At 42.5% G+C, this 15,445-nt stretch overlaps 1 protein-coding gene across 3 annotated transcripts in view; it reads left to right on the plus strand.

The window, feature by feature from the left end:
- ADGRL3 (adhesion G protein-coupled receptor L3) overlaps positions 1 to 12,699 on the plus strand; it is a 337,100-nt gene extending 324,401 nt beyond the window's left edge. For 2 of the 3 annotated variants that reach the window (XM_033172836.1, XM_033172845.1), the window contains one exon: positions 12,296 to 12,699. In XM_033172836.1, the coding sequence (XP_033028727.1) occupies positions 12,296 to 12,363 (68 nt within the window). In that variant the 3' untranslated portion in view covers positions 12,364 to 12,699. Of the gene's footprint in view, positions 1 to 7,209; positions 7,297 to 12,295 lie in introns of all 3 variants that reach the window. The other variant, XM_033172842.1, reaches the window with a different exon arrangement.
- The last annotated feature ends 2,746 nt before the right edge of the window (positions 12,700 to 15,445 follow it).

A 15,445-nucleotide genomic window follows, 5' to 3' on the forward strand; every position in this document is an offset into this window, starting at 1 on the left:
CCAATGGACGGTGAATGCCATCCTTCCTGCCTCAGCGAACCAAGTAAAATATACAAATATACTTGGTATATTTGTATACCAGTATATCTGTATATAAAATATACAGATATATAAGCGTTTTCATATCTGCAGAAGTGGTAATAATAATAAGTGCCTTTTTTCCTAAAAAAATGTTTAGGGGTGGTCTCATTTTCCTAATCATATTGAAATACTGCCTCTCAATGAGGCCAAACTTAGATTCACAAAATGTTTAGGGGTGTGTGTCCCCTGCGTCCCCCCAGAAAACCCCCCCCCCACTAAGAATAAGAATACATCTATTACCTAAGCTCACAGGGCATGTTACAACATTAAAGCAGAGCATTTCAACAACATATTACAACAACCTAGAATTACAAAAACAAGGTGGATCCTAAAAATATACACCTCAAATGTCAAAAGCCAGGGCAAAAAGATTTGGACACTTAATAGGGTTGCCAGGTGTCCACTATTTGAGTGGACAGTCCACTTTTTCACATTATGTTCACTATTTTTTTCCACAAAATAGTGGACTTTTTTTTATTCAAAAGCTTTATGATGAAATGGTATTTTAATACATGTTAAAATGTTTGTAAGAAAATATATAATTTAATTTAACCCCCCCCCCCCGCTTGTCCGCTATTTTTTTGGAAGCAGACCTGGCAACCCTACTTTTGTATGTGAAGGAGGGAAGAGTAAACAACACCCTATTGCTTACCAATATGGATGCATGATTCTCACCTAGGGCTGTTAAGAGGAAGGAAGAGGGTGGGGATTGTACACACACACACACACACACACACACACAAACTGCTCTGAGGTTTCATTAAAATCAAGTAGTATATCAATCTTGTGAAATGAAATAAAAAACAAAACCCAAAATATGAAAGTAGTACTGTATTGAACTCTCCAAACATACTGTATTAATCAAAAAATAAATATGCAATTAAACAATAGCGTAATATATACAGTATTGGAAGACAGAATACTGCTTGAAAGTATGTTTTGATTAATTAGTCCATTTTGACTACCTTAATTAGTGTTGTCCATTTAATCTAGTATCCCTGGGAAGAGTGATAACACCACATTCCTAAGGAAATGTATTCAAGGCCCTCATGCGCATTACTGGCTGAGAGAAGTTAATTTGCCTCTGCAGCTGCATTTTCATTGGTAGATTGCTAGCTGTAAGCACAACTTGCTAGAATATATATGGCATAATTATACAAAAACCTTTTAAACTGTACAATAAACACACTTCCCCTTCAGTGCAGCTCAAAAATCTTTCTAAGACACCATTATATCAAAAGGGAGCAAAGAAAAATCTACTGGCTTGCTGTTCAATACAAAAGCAGGCATATTGAAGCACTCTTTATTTTATTGGCAAGGTTGGCAAGGTCACAGATGAAAGCAAGAAAGAATCATCTTCCAGCTCTGATTCTTGGACAATCTGAATTCAAATCTGACTAACTGTATTCAGCAAAGGATCCTGAAAGAATTATCTAGGATCATTGCAGAACCACCTGTTACCTTGCACAAAAATACTAGTGCAGATTCACAGGTACATGTTCCAAAATGCAAAGAAGGAACACTCAGAAAGCTGTGGTCCTACTACTTGATTTCTATAGTTGAAAAGATACTAGAATAAAGTGCTGCTAATACATGAGGACTTAGAGGAAAATTGACTTAGAAAGACATGCTGACTGCTACTAATCATGCCAGAACCAACTACCTTTCTGAAAATTACCGGTAACTGATTTGGTAAACAAGGAGAATGATGTGGAATATACTGTATCTTTTAAAATATATAATTTTATTTTTCATTTTCAACTTTTACAAACATTTTAGCCGGAGAAACAAGACCTTTACAAATCTAATTTACCTTCCACTCAACTGTAACTGAACTCCAAAGTTCTGTTTGCATTAGTCATCTATAGGCAGCACTGGCCCATCTATGAGGCAAGATGAAGCAACAGCCTCAGGTAGCAGAATCTACAGATCTTTATCCCCCCCCCCCCTTGCTCCTGATGTGCATCTTCACTCACCCCTTCTTCCCTTGTGGAGCGGTGTGCCATTTTGTGGTTTACCTCAGGGGCCAGAATGTCTTGGGCTGGCCCTGCCTATGGCATCACTGTGCTAAATCTTCAGAAACGTACACTAGAAGTGAACACTGCAATAGCTGGAAATCCATTTGGAAAGCATGGTTATAAAGGGATCAGTACTGGCCTGGGATGTGCAGAATATAGGAATGAGTCAGGAATAAAACTGGTTAGGTGATAGAAGATATAGAAACCCACAGCTGTTAACAAGCTGAACAGACACCAGCAATGCAGTTCTGTGCCACAAAAGGCCAGGCCACATTCAAGGTTATATCATAATTGCAAGATCCAGAAATTAAAACCCTAGTCCAATTAAGCCTTTATTTGTACAGCATTCACCTAAAGGTATTCAGGATGACTGAAAAGGGCTTAGAAGACAGGCAGAAAAGCTGGAATCATTCAGCCTAGGGAAAGGAAGAAACAGGTTGAATATTTTAAAGTATTTAAAAGGATGTCAAAAAGAAGAGGAGGGATCCTTTGCTCCATACCCTGAGGACTGGCTGGTAAGCAATGCACTCAAATTATTATAGCAGAGCTAAGATATCTCCCTTCTCCAGCAGATTGAAAATGCCATTTCTAAAAGCTCATCTCTCTGACACATGGCTGTAAGAATATCTGCTGGTTCCCTGCAGCTTTTGCATCAACCTCAGGCTTCAAATCTCTTTTTGAAAAGCTCTCCACCAATTTGCCTCCAACTCCCAGTTTGCTTGGCAACATACACTCCACATGCCTTTCCATGGTGATCACCAGGCTCCAACAGGAACATTTAAATGGCTTAGGGTGTCAATGATCATCACTTGCCATATAAACCACCATCATCAATTATCATCATAATCCATTCAAGGTCATGGTTTGCTCAGGTGTGGGAGGCAGAAGGTTCACAATAAGGCAATGCATTGCTGTGTATGTGAGGGAGGGTAGTCTTGCTGGTATTTGCAATATTCACGTATAAGTGTTCCCATTTTTGAGATGCTACACTGCAGTGTAGCCAGAACATTTAGGGTCCAAAGCTGACAGGTGCCACTGACAGTCACATTCTGTGCCACGGCCATTACAATGATGGGTGTGGTGATGAAATGGGAACACTCCAAAGAGCTTTCCCACACTCCTTTCCTTGCCCAACTGCAAACCAACAACCCTGTGGTGTCGCCAGTGGTCTTAATCTCTGGTACTTGCTGCCGCCACCCTCCCCCTTTCTCTTGCAGCCCAGATGGAAGGGGACCTGGGATCCACCAATGCAATTGCGTTTAAAAAGGTCAGTGCACCCAGCACCCCTCGGTTCAACCTACTCACAAATTGCTGGGGAAAGCAGGGCTAGCTTCCAGGTGCCTTATCCTAGTCCAAGATCAAAGCAGCTTGCTCATTTCCCTGGCAGAGCCCCCCTAAACCAGGGGTGAAACTAGGCTTATTTCACCAGGCTCACATATCCAGTTTGGCACCCCCTATATTGATTTGCGTGCGGGCACACACACACACACAAGGTGGGAGCCTCAATGGTGCTCCTCTGGAGGCTTTACCCAAGGCAAAAAAAACTGGCTAGCCCCCGCCCCCGTAGCTATGGCTCTGCCTAGACTTCCTAAAACCCAAGAACTCTGAGAGCAATGCAGCCTGTGTTTCCCAGACAGTTCACTTATGAGTTATTCAGAGTGTAAAGGCAGCCCACGCTCCCTGAGTGTCTCCCAGTTCTCAGAAGAGCAACTCTGGTTGTAAACCTTTAGTACTATGAATTCCGAGCATCTAGAAACCTAGAGGTTCTCAACCTGAGGTTGGCAATCACACACAGCTTCAGTGGTCAAATGGTCAAAGTTTATTAAACACAAAAAGAAAAGGGAAAGCAGGCAGAAGGTCAAAACAGAATACAAAACAGACTAGAACCAGAACACTGTGGCTCCAAAGATAATCTTAGCCATGTGACTACAATACAATGATTCCAATTCAGTGAAACCAGAGGAGGTACTTCTGTGTTGTGGCATCCTTAGAAATAAAGAGAACATCAGCCTTGGTGTAGTTTTGGCCTTTTGGCTGAAGCAGCAGAATTCTTTATATGTTCTTATGTTTAACTGTGGTGAGCAAGTGATCTGCCAACAAAACTGGAAGCAGGAACATATTGCCCCAGTCTTCAAAAGGGGAGAGGGATGAAATCTGGCAAAATACAGACTGAGTTTAACTTTGATGGTGGGGAAGATACTAGGCTAGATATATATAAAAAAACTGAATCAGTTTGTAGCCCAGCATGAATTTGTGAAGAATAAAACTAGCAAGATTACTTTTACCTCTCTTTAAAAAAAAAAATTAGAAATCAGGTTTCTAGCTTACTGGATTGTGGAAATGCATTGGGTGCCATGTATCTGTCAGGAGTGCGTGCTGGAGCCAGGCCTTGGGACCAGCAGGGCTTGGCAGGACTAGGGCCTATTTGGCTTGTTCTAGGGAGGCAGGGTGCGGCTGCACAGGTGAGGCTGCTTGATAACTCACTGTGGCTGCACAGGTGAGGCTGCTTGGTAACTCACTGCACCTGGTGGCAGGAGCCAGCAGGGATATAAGGTCAGCTTTTCCCCTCAGCTCTTTGCCACAGCAACGCATGCCCTGCCTCACTGCGTGCCTCCTTGTTTGTTGGTTGTGACCTCGTGCCTTGACCCTTGGACCATGACTACGTACCTTGCCTCTTGGACTGCAACTTCGTGCCTCAACCCTTGGACTGAGACTTGTACCACATGCTTCCCGGCCCCCAGACCCCAGCTCCTCGGACCCTCTGCCCTATCCACTTGCCTCTGGTCCTGATGTTCTTTGCTGCCAGCCTGGACTGTGACAGTATCTTGACTTCAAGAAAGCATATGACATTTCGGCTAACAAACTAATTGAATGTGGGATAGAATATATGTGGGATAGGTGAATTCACAGCTGATTGGGAAACCATACGTGTGAGGGCTCATCAATTCTGTCCTGCACCTGATACTAAGATTTTCATCAGTTGCTTCAGTGAAGTGGTAGAGGTAATTCTGATTAAAGTGTGGATGGCACAAAACTAGGTCAGCTAAACACCTCAGAAGACAGGAATAAAATTCAGAAAGGCCCTGACAGAATGGGAAACTGAGCTGAAACTAACAAAGCGGTATTGAATGCAAAGTTCTACATATAAGCAAAAACAAAACTCACAAACCAACAAATGTACAGAGACAGGGTGTGCGTGTGTGCACACCTGATTTGGAAGTAATACATGTGAAAAGGATATTGCATCTCATGACCTTGGATTCATCAGAACAGAGTGGTTTCATTCTGGTGCAGCATGTTTCATTCAGCACTTACCTCCTTAAGGGTTTGATCAAACAATATGTAAGCTAAATATATTAAAAAATTTAAAGAAATGTCCAGGAGCACCTTAGAGACCAACTAAGTTTGCATGCACACAAAAGCTTATACCTAGAACAATATTAGTTGGTTTCTAAGGTCCTACTGGAAATTTTTTAATTTTTGTATTTATTTCGGCTGCATCAGACCAACACCGCTACCTACCTGAATATGTAAGCTGTCCAACTTTGATATTGTAGAATCATCTTCCAAATCTAAAAAGGAAAACAATGCACTTTTTGGGATGTGTTTTCTGACAGATTTTTTTTAAGGCAATAGCTATGAGTATGTGACAGTGTGTTTGTTTCAAACAACATACTCATGATGAGAAGCTAGTGTGGCAAACTCCCTTCACGGTCATTTCATCTTGTTTTTCCTCGCCACTCCATTCCATAACAGTCTGTGCATGGGAGCTTATCTCACCCCCTGGCAACCCCTGTTCTCACTTCATTTTATCTTAGCAACTGTGTAGAATGATCATATTTGAAACATTTACATTCTCACCTTCTCCTCTCTCACCTTCTCTTCTTGGCAAATGAAAGGGAAGAAGAATTGCATGAAGGGAGGCCAAACGGATCTCAGAAAGTCAACAGAGAATGGTGGAGTGTGTGTTTGTGTGTATGTACTGTCATAGATAGAGAAAACATTTAAATAATAATAATTCTGGAACAATTTATTTTTCTGCCTATTGAGATCACACAAAAGGGTCGTCACATAATTTTCAGAACATTGGGCCTAGCCTTGAGGCAACAGAAGTCATTCATTAAATTGGGTATATGGTTTGCTTGAGTTCAAATCTTCTTTGAAGTCCATATGCAAGCCAAACCTTTGAAGTCCACATATGTCTTTCCCCAAAGGGCAGTCTCGCTGAATGTCCTATGAGACATCAGCAGAATATTCCTTCTACACAATCTGTACCTTAGCATGTAGACCTCCTTGTCACACCTTAGCGAGTGAGATTTCAATGAACCTGAAAGCTTTGAGTAACAACCATCAAACATCTAAAATAGGGTGGCCATAGGCCTAATATGAGGAGTTGTTGTTGTTGATGTTTTAAAAAAAGATAGGTTGTATTTTTTAATCAAGTATTTATCATTAGTTTCATATATTAGAAGTTTGATTTGTAAGTAATAACATCTATGAAATGAGATTCCAGGGCATGAACAACAGCCTTTATTTGCTATGGGGAGAACCAGAATTATTTGGGAGTTACAAGTCCATCTAGACATTCACTCGAGCAGAACAAAACTTTCAAGTCTGAATGGATATCTCAGATGCAGTGGATGTATCAGCCACACAGTTTTCAGATTTAGGAATTAAAGCATTTTTATAATTGCAACTCTAGTTTGTTCTATGTTGGTAAAACAATTTGACCTGTGAGAGTTAGGAGTCATGAACATTACAGCAAAATCAGGAAATCATTTGTTTTTTTCCGTTTTCGTCATTGGCAATTGACCTATGTACGTAATTGGCTCAATAGTGTTTTAAGATTGGTGGTTTGGATAGCAGGGAACTAATAGAGCCTGATGGATTTGCTGAAACACACTTGATATAGTTGGTGGTGAAGTTGCCAGGTAATCATTAGTTGTGGAGATTGTCTTACAATAAAAACCTGATCTAAGATAGCTTTTTGTACAGATATTTTTTTTAAATGCATTAATGATAGTCAGTTTTTTACAGTTTTTTTAATCACCATTTATTCATCAGTTATCTTTACATGTTCCTGTCTTCCTCTTGCACTATACCTTTCTAGATCTGAAAATCAATGTGTATATGCCACTCACCCCATCGGTCAATTTTGAGAATACTGCTGGGTACACTCCACAACATGGAACTCAAGGTACTGTGTATGATGTACACCTCTTACCCATAGACATTCATTTAGCCTTTCCCTGAATACAGTGGGCTCTCAGATATTGTCTAGTCAACCTGCTCCTTTTAACTCCAGCCCTTGGGAATTTCCCATGAACAAATTTTTATAAGCAGAAACTAAATTCAGTTTCTAGTTAATGTCATTCTTTGGAATGTCATTTGCCTGCGCTGTCCCAATGACTGTAACCATGTGCTTTAAAAAACTTTAAAAACTGGCATGTTTTTGAACTGCTAAGTTGGCAGGAGCTGGGACAGAGCAATGGCAGCTCACGCCGTCATAGGGATTCGAATTGCCAACCTTCTGATCGGCAAGCCTAGGGGCTCAGAGGTTTAGACCACAGCTCACTGTAGAGTGCCCAAGTCTCCTGTTAGCCTTTGAAGTAACTTGGGGGTGCCCAGCCCAACAACATTCCCATCACAGAATAATTTGTTGTTGTTGTTGTTGTTTAGTCGTGTCCAACTCTTCGTGACCCCCATGGACCAGAAAATGCCAGGCACTCCTGTCTTCCACTGCCTCCCACAGTTTGGTCAAACTCATGTTAGTAAAATAATATTAACCAACATTTTGGACAATAAGGGAGGTCTGGAATAAGGAAATGAAGAGCCCACTGATTCAGGATTGGCAGAAAGCAGCATATTGAAACATCCACACTTTATCTCGGTTGGAGATGAATACAGTAGAAACTCATATTCTGGGGACTTGTCCCCAGAATCAGTTTGAAAAGGAAACGAGGTTTGTGCCAAAAATGAATGGCACTTTGATTCACATGTTGTGAGCCTACCCAACAGTGTCTTCTTTCTGGTCTGAAATAGTCATACCAAGGCTGGAGTGAGCAATGATTTGTTCTTTGAGCAGCTCTTGGGGTGGGGGTGGGGGTGGGGGGTGAGGACAGGCAGAAGTGAATTTAGATTCGTAGATAAGGGAGTTGCACAATGAATGTCATCATCGGTAGGGTGAGAGGGGCTGGCTTACACTGAATAGAAATAGCATAGGAACACCTTTGTGAGGTGGGAGGTGATAACACTTTATTTTGCTGCTGCGATGTGCAGCAGCAGTGGCAACATCACAACTCTGCCTTGGTGCATTGCCTACCACATTGTTAAGCCACAGATGTTCTGAGTGCAGTGTGAGGTGGAGAGTGGGGAAGCAGTGTCTGCCAGTGGGAGGTGCACCATATTTTACATGCACTTTGCAAAAGAGTATTGGAAAGGGAGGGGCAGGGACCCACGCCATCACCACTGTAGGCAGCAAATGCTGGTGTGCGTCACCTACTGCCAGGGGAAATTCCCAGCCATTGGTTGTACACATCAATTTGCTGTAGCAGATTGCCAGCCGATTGAGAAGAACTGCCTTCTACAAGGGTAGAAACACTAAATGGAAATGCAAGCCAAATACACATACAGACCAAAGCACTTTCCAGGTTTGGCAGTATAAGAGTCAAGCCAAACATGATGCTAAAAGCGACAGTGAGAACTGTATGAGATTTTATGTCAGCATTCAGGAAGGGTATATTTAATCCATCCATCCACAGCCGTGATCCTGATAAATACCCCCTACATTGGGTTATGAGACTTAGGGGGTGGAAGCTCCCATTCATTCCAAACTGTCAAGATCATGCATGGGGAGGGAAGGGTTAATACTCCCCTCCTAGCATGGTGTAATCCGGATGAAAATTGACCCCTGTGCCAGGGGTACCCAATATGACACCCTCTAGTTCTTCATCATCATCTTTGTTTGTTGTTTTGTTTTGTTTTGTTTGTTTGTTTGTTTAAAACATCTATATCCTGCTTTTCAGCATGTAGGACTCAAAGTTTCTTACAACAATAAAATGTACAATATGCAAAACTTAAAGCATAGATTATTATTTTTCCACAAATTTATTTATTTGGTTTTATATAATAAAGTTTACATTCATACCACAACACATTCCAAAAGGAAACCAAGATTCCAATGAACCTTTGAACTCCCCCTCCATGGGTCCTATTGTTAAACCTTTTCTGCTGCATCTTTTTATAATAATCCAAATTTTTATATTTCCATTGTATCCATAGTTCTCGTTGCATTACAAGTGTTATTCCAATCCCGCTAATGATTTTAACTGTATACAGTGGTCTCCAAGGTAACCTATAAATTTCCCCTGTTCCTTCTTCAAGTTTTGGTCTTCCTGGTTTCTGATCAAGCATAAATTAAACCTAGAGAATTTTTTTTCTTTTTTAAAAAAGAGCAGCTGAGAAGCATTCAATATTCAGGGGCCTCCTGAAATAAAAAAAAGTTTTGATGAGGCATCTGAAACTCAGTAGGGACGGTGCCTATCAAACGTCTTGTGGGGTGGGGGGAGTTCCATAGATTTGGGACCACAATGCCTAAGCCATTACTCCTTATTGACATGATCCATGTTTCTGGCCCAAAGGGAACCACTAATACTACTCCCCTCCAATGGTTTCAGTGATTACTTGGGGCATGCAGGGTAAGGCAGTCCTTAAAGTATCCTGGGCCTAAATTCTTCAGTTCTTTCTACACTAGGACAAGAACCTCCAACCTGTCCTGGTAGCAAACAGGAAGCCAGTGCAGGCCTCTTTAAACAGGTGTCATGTGTTTGTGGTAGTTTGTTCCCTTCACCAGTCTAGCCACAACATTTTGCACTAGCTGGAGCTTCCTGGATTAGACTCAAGGGCAGACCCACATAGAGCACGTCTGGTCTTAAGAGTGTCTTGTTGTTGGCCATGCTCATTGGGGCTGTTGGAAGCTGGAGTCTGACATCATGTGCAGGGCACCATGTTGGCTTCCCTCCGCAGTAGTATATTTTAAAAGAAACTACGAGAAACCTATCTTATGATCAGGAATTTGTATGCTCAGACCTCTGATGGACTACATGTTTCTCCACTGGCGGCTAAAATGATCACCAAGGGACAGTAGGTCCCTTCAGGACATCTGTTGATTTTTTGGACTGAGAGCTGAATGGAAATAGGGCTGTGTTTAGTGGTGGTGTAAAAGGTAAAGTGACCCCTGACTGTTAGGTCCGGTCGCGGACGACTCTGGGGTTGTGGCACTCATCTCACTTTATTGGCCGATGGAGCCGGCGTACAGCTTCCGGGTCATGTGGCCAGCATGACTAAGCCGCTTCTGGTGAACCAGAGCAGCGCACGGAAACACCGTTTACCTTCCCGCCGGAGCGGTACCTATTTATCTGCTTGCACTTTGACGTGCTTTTGAACTGCTAGGTTGGCAGGAGCTGGGACCAAGCAACGGGAGCTTACCCTGTCGTGGGGATTCGAACCGCCGACCTTCTGATCGGCAAGCCCTAGGCTCTGTAGTTTAGACCACAGCACCACCCACCCCTAATGGTTGTGTACAAATCCTCCATTCATGACAACCAATACTCAAGCATTATTATATTTCAAATGAATATATACTCTGTTGCTTTGTTATTCACTGCCATAGTACTGGTTCCAGGGCTTTCGTTGTACTTTAATTGAGTCTACTCCTGAAACTGAAGACAGCAATGGGTTCTGTATCTCCCCCCCCCCCCCCGGGCGCTAAAATCACTGGTCTTTTCTCTTCATTCCCTCATCTGCTTCCTGTGCCTTTTAGCCAACATGTAACTCTTGAGCCTTTTGCGTCTCTTACCTTTCAGCTCTCAGTGTTTATTATTTCATTCCATTCTCTTCTTGTAATTGTGGCAGGGCTGCTCTTAGAGAAACGCAGACATAAAACCTTCACAGTTAGGCACGTCTCCTTTCTCTTCATTTTGTAAAGCTGTCACAAAGCCAGCCATGGTGACAGCAAAAAAGAGCAAAGGTTTTACTCCTGCTTACAAGTGACTTGCCTGGTCAGGTGCTTAGTAAATTGTTTCACTTGCTTTATTCCCTGCACCAGTTACAGACACTGTACCGTTGGTACATTGGTGTGGCTACTTGCTCCCAGCCTGCATTTGTCAGAAAAGCAGCTCCTGTTGCAAGACTCCAAGTGTGTTGCATCTAACTGCTAAATGAATACAGTTTTGTAATGGATTTTTCACTATCCGAGATTAATTTCTTCTCTTTTTTCATCCCAAACATTAAATCTCAAATCTCAAAATTCCTATTAACCTAAATACAATCCATGCTGCAACCTGGTGGTCTTTCAGCATTGTGTCTTGTGTTTCTGAGCGTGGTCTGGACAGAAATCTCTCACTCTTCCACTTCCCAATCATGGTTTTGCTCAGTCTCTATCACTGGAGTCTTTACCCTTCGTTCTTTTTAATGGCAAATTGGTGCCATTGCACCAGCAGGAGGGGAAACTAAAATGAAGTGTGATGACTGCTAGTCTGGATGTGCCAAAGTAGAAAGAAAGATGGTTGTAGCCAGTGCTTTTTTCGGGGGGGTGGGGTGCAAGGATACGCATACCCCTAAACTTTTTGTGAATCTTTGTATTTTTGTCCATTTACTGTATTTATTTTCCCCAATTTGATCTATAAAATGGCAATTTTATTGAGTCAAAATGAGAGTACCCCTAAACATTTTTAGGGGGGAAAGCACTGGTTGTAGCACTAAATGGAGTTGTCTCCCACCTACTCTGGTGGTAGAATGCATCTTTTGTTTGCTTGAGTTCCCACATTCAAACCCACAGCATCTCTAGGTTAGAAAGGATCCACAGTATAGAGCTGGGAAATAATTCTCTTCTTGGAAACCTGCAGAGTGGTCTAACAATTCCAGGCACAGAGTGAGTCAGCCTTGTTCTCTCATCTGTCATATCAAGCAAGGTGCCACCTCATGTCACACTTAGGGAAGAGGAAGATTTGAGATTCTCCAGAAGCTTACAACCATCATGAGAACTCTTTTCAGATTGAGTTTTTGAACCTAATTTGAATGCAGTTATTGGACTGTGTTTTTTCTGTTTTGGTTTTCATGTTTTGTCTCTTTTACATAACATAAAAATGCATGTACATTTACTTGATTATGCAATTCATCTTGTTTGTTTTTATTAGATCACGGAACTGGAGTAAGACATGAACCAGTCTTTCGAAGAATTCTGATGGAAGACAGCATCATCTGATATCAGGAAGATTTGTGAAATCCCTGGGTGGATCTTGTGCTCTACATGTGTGTGTGCGTGTGCACATGTGTGCATTGTGTGCATGTGTTCTCGTTCTCTCTGTTTCACACACACCCATGTGCGTGCACACACACACACACACACACACACACACACACAAACACACACACACTGCTGCCTCTAATTGGTCATGCATTAAACCGATGTGTAAAATCATCTCTGAAAGGACATAGTTAACAGATGTGTGTATGTGCGATTTGAAAAGTGTAACATAAGCAAGGTACCTTGGGATTCTTTCCTTTTATTTATACATTAAAGTGTGAATATTTTCTGTTACGAAGGTTCGGGTTCATTTATAGCTTCACAGTGCAACTGAGATGTACGAGAATTTATCAAGCCCCTGTACTCTTCTGCACATTGCTCTGCGTGGCAGAAGGGATGTGGAAGTGAGTCTTTGCTTTTTGCCACATGCTGAATTGGATGTCCCCATGCAAATGGACAGCAGATTTCCCCACTCTCTGATACAGAGAGTATGCGATACAGAGTATGGAAATATCCCTCCTTGTGGTGCAGGTTCCAGGATAGGGATGCCAGTGGACATCTCCAGGCTTGGATCTGGGAAAGGACGTTGGGAGTCTTACTGAAGTCCACTTCAAAAGAGAGGCAGACATAACAAATGCCCCAAATTCTCCCTGGCCTGGAATAAAATTTGAGTTTGAGATGGCTGTCTCTCACCTGCACACACCCACACCCATTGATACCCCCCCTCCAAATGCCCCCCTTTCCCCTTAATTCCCAAGTGGATAGCAGCAGGAACATGATTAGTGAAGGCAGTAATCTTGTTCCCCATTGCAAAGCTGCAAGGAATGCTGCCACGTCATGGTACAGTACTCTTCTCAGGGTGAAGGCGAGGCCGGCTGAAACTCAGATTGAGCTCAGGCTTGCAAGAGAGGTTAAAAATAATCATTAAAAGGTTTCTTTACCTATGTCCGAAGCAAGAGGAAGAACAAGGGAAATGATCTCTCCCCCAGTTTGGGGAAGGAACAGCTCAGATCCATTCTGTGTTAGCATGGAGAATGCTTTGGGGAAAGTTGCTCATCCTTATAGATATGGGGCAGCAGTTTTTGGCAGGTGCCACTTGTTTCATCTCCAAACAAGAGCTGTTCCCAAAAAAGAAATTCTTTGCTTCCAGATGCATGGTTGAGTCAGAGCCCCTCCAGACTGATGGTTTTTGTGGGTATGTTTTGCAACATGCGATCAATTTATACTGCACAGCCCACACTTTATTGCTTCCCCAATGTTTCATACTACATTATTGCCATCCGGAGTGGCTCTCCTGCCCTATAGCAGACAAAAGAGACACAACACACCCACCCCTGAACAGTAGGGTTATAAAAAGTTGCAGGATTTCAGGAGGAATTGTGGGATTTGCACCAACTACAAACCAAGCACCATGTCAACCTAGAAACTTTTGCAGGTGCAAAGAGGATTGAAAGCAAGGTCATATATATAAAATCATGAGCACAAACCATGTGCTGAAGGGGAAGATGTGCACATTCCACCAAGATTTATACCATAACTGCTTTGAAGAGCATGCCAGAGGCAGAAGGGGGTTGATGAATTAGCTTAAATTAAATGAGCCATGTTTGAGCTGATCTGAAGTGCTGCAAAACTGGTGTTTAGTTTGCATTGAACACAGTAGTTGGGAGGGCTGGAGAAATGGGAGAAACATTCTGTGTTCAGGCGTTGGGTTCCCAAACACCAAATAATGCAAAACAAAACCAGGTAAGGAGAGAGGTGAGGGCCAAAGCAGATGCCTGGGCTGCTGCAAATAAAAGCAGGTGAGAGAAAGGACTGGGAAATGATCTGATCCGACAGCAACTATAGGCAGGGTTGCCACCTTTGTTCTGGCAAATTACAGGACAGGACAGAGTGGGTGAATTCCACCCCCCCCCCAAATCTGGTGTTGAAATGACTTCAAAGCAATCCATTACAATCTATTGCAGCCTCTCTCTCTCTCTCTCTCTCTCTCTCTCTCTCTCTCTCTCTCTCTCTCTCTCTCTCTCTCTCTCTCACACACACACACACACACACACAATGTATAAATCTGCCCATGCTTTGCCACCCAGAGCTTAAATAGCTTAAATATATGATCTTTCACACACCCTTTCACACACATACCAACTCCTAGGGGCCAAGGTCCCTTCGCCCCCCCCCCATAAGAAATTAAGGGGGCTGCCCCCCAGTTGATGGGCATTGACATTCAAATGGTGTGGGTGTGTCCCATCATGTGATTGATTATGAGTGGTGGGGCTTACCTGCCCACTCCCCCAATATTTTACTCAAGTTGTCTCCCCTGGAGAGAGGAGTGCAGAAACACAGGACAAATTGCATTTTATATGGAAACACAGGACAACCCTGTATTATATAGGGCAGAAGGCAACCCTTTCGGAACCTCCTTTGGGAAAGGTGGAAGGGAAGCTGTAATGCCTTGTACAGGAAAAGCCCCTTGGAAGTGGAACTGAGAACAGTGCTTCTAGGTACCTTTGGACTGGGTGATAATTCCTAGCCACCACTTCCACACTAGCTACTTAGTCTTTCCACCTGTGCATAATCAGACTTCATAAATTTTGGGGCAAAGCAAAGCTGCTCTGCTATATGTTGGGAAATTACAGAGGTTAAAAATGAGGCCATCTTTAAATAAAGGGACTTGGTTTAGTTCCGTGGGACTGGGAGTTTCCAAAATAGGTGTATTTATTTACATACTTTCTGCTCAATGTGTTAATTTTGGGGTCCATTGAATGCCAGGGTATATCATGCCAAATCTTGGCCATTGATCCAGCACTTGTTGGGTTCCCTAATCAAGCTTCAAATTTGCTCAACAGCAGCCCAGCGGAACAGGAAATAAAGCTTCTCCAGCAAAAGCCACAGGCTGAAGATTGTGACTGGAAGGAATCCCTCGGCTTATTATTTTACGAAGCTTAATGATATTATGGAATGGCATTAGGAAAGCTTATAGAGAGGAAAACAAAGCACATAAGAGATGGACTGTTTGAAAATAAAGCAACTTCAAGCAACTGAC

The sequence above is a fragment of the Lacerta agilis genome, chromosome 16 (assembly GCF_009819535.1).
Source record: "Lacerta agilis isolate rLacAgi1 chromosome 16, rLacAgi1.pri, whole genome shotgun sequence".
Taxonomy (NCBI): domain Eukaryota; kingdom Metazoa; phylum Chordata; class Lepidosauria; order Squamata; family Lacertidae; genus Lacerta; species Lacerta agilis.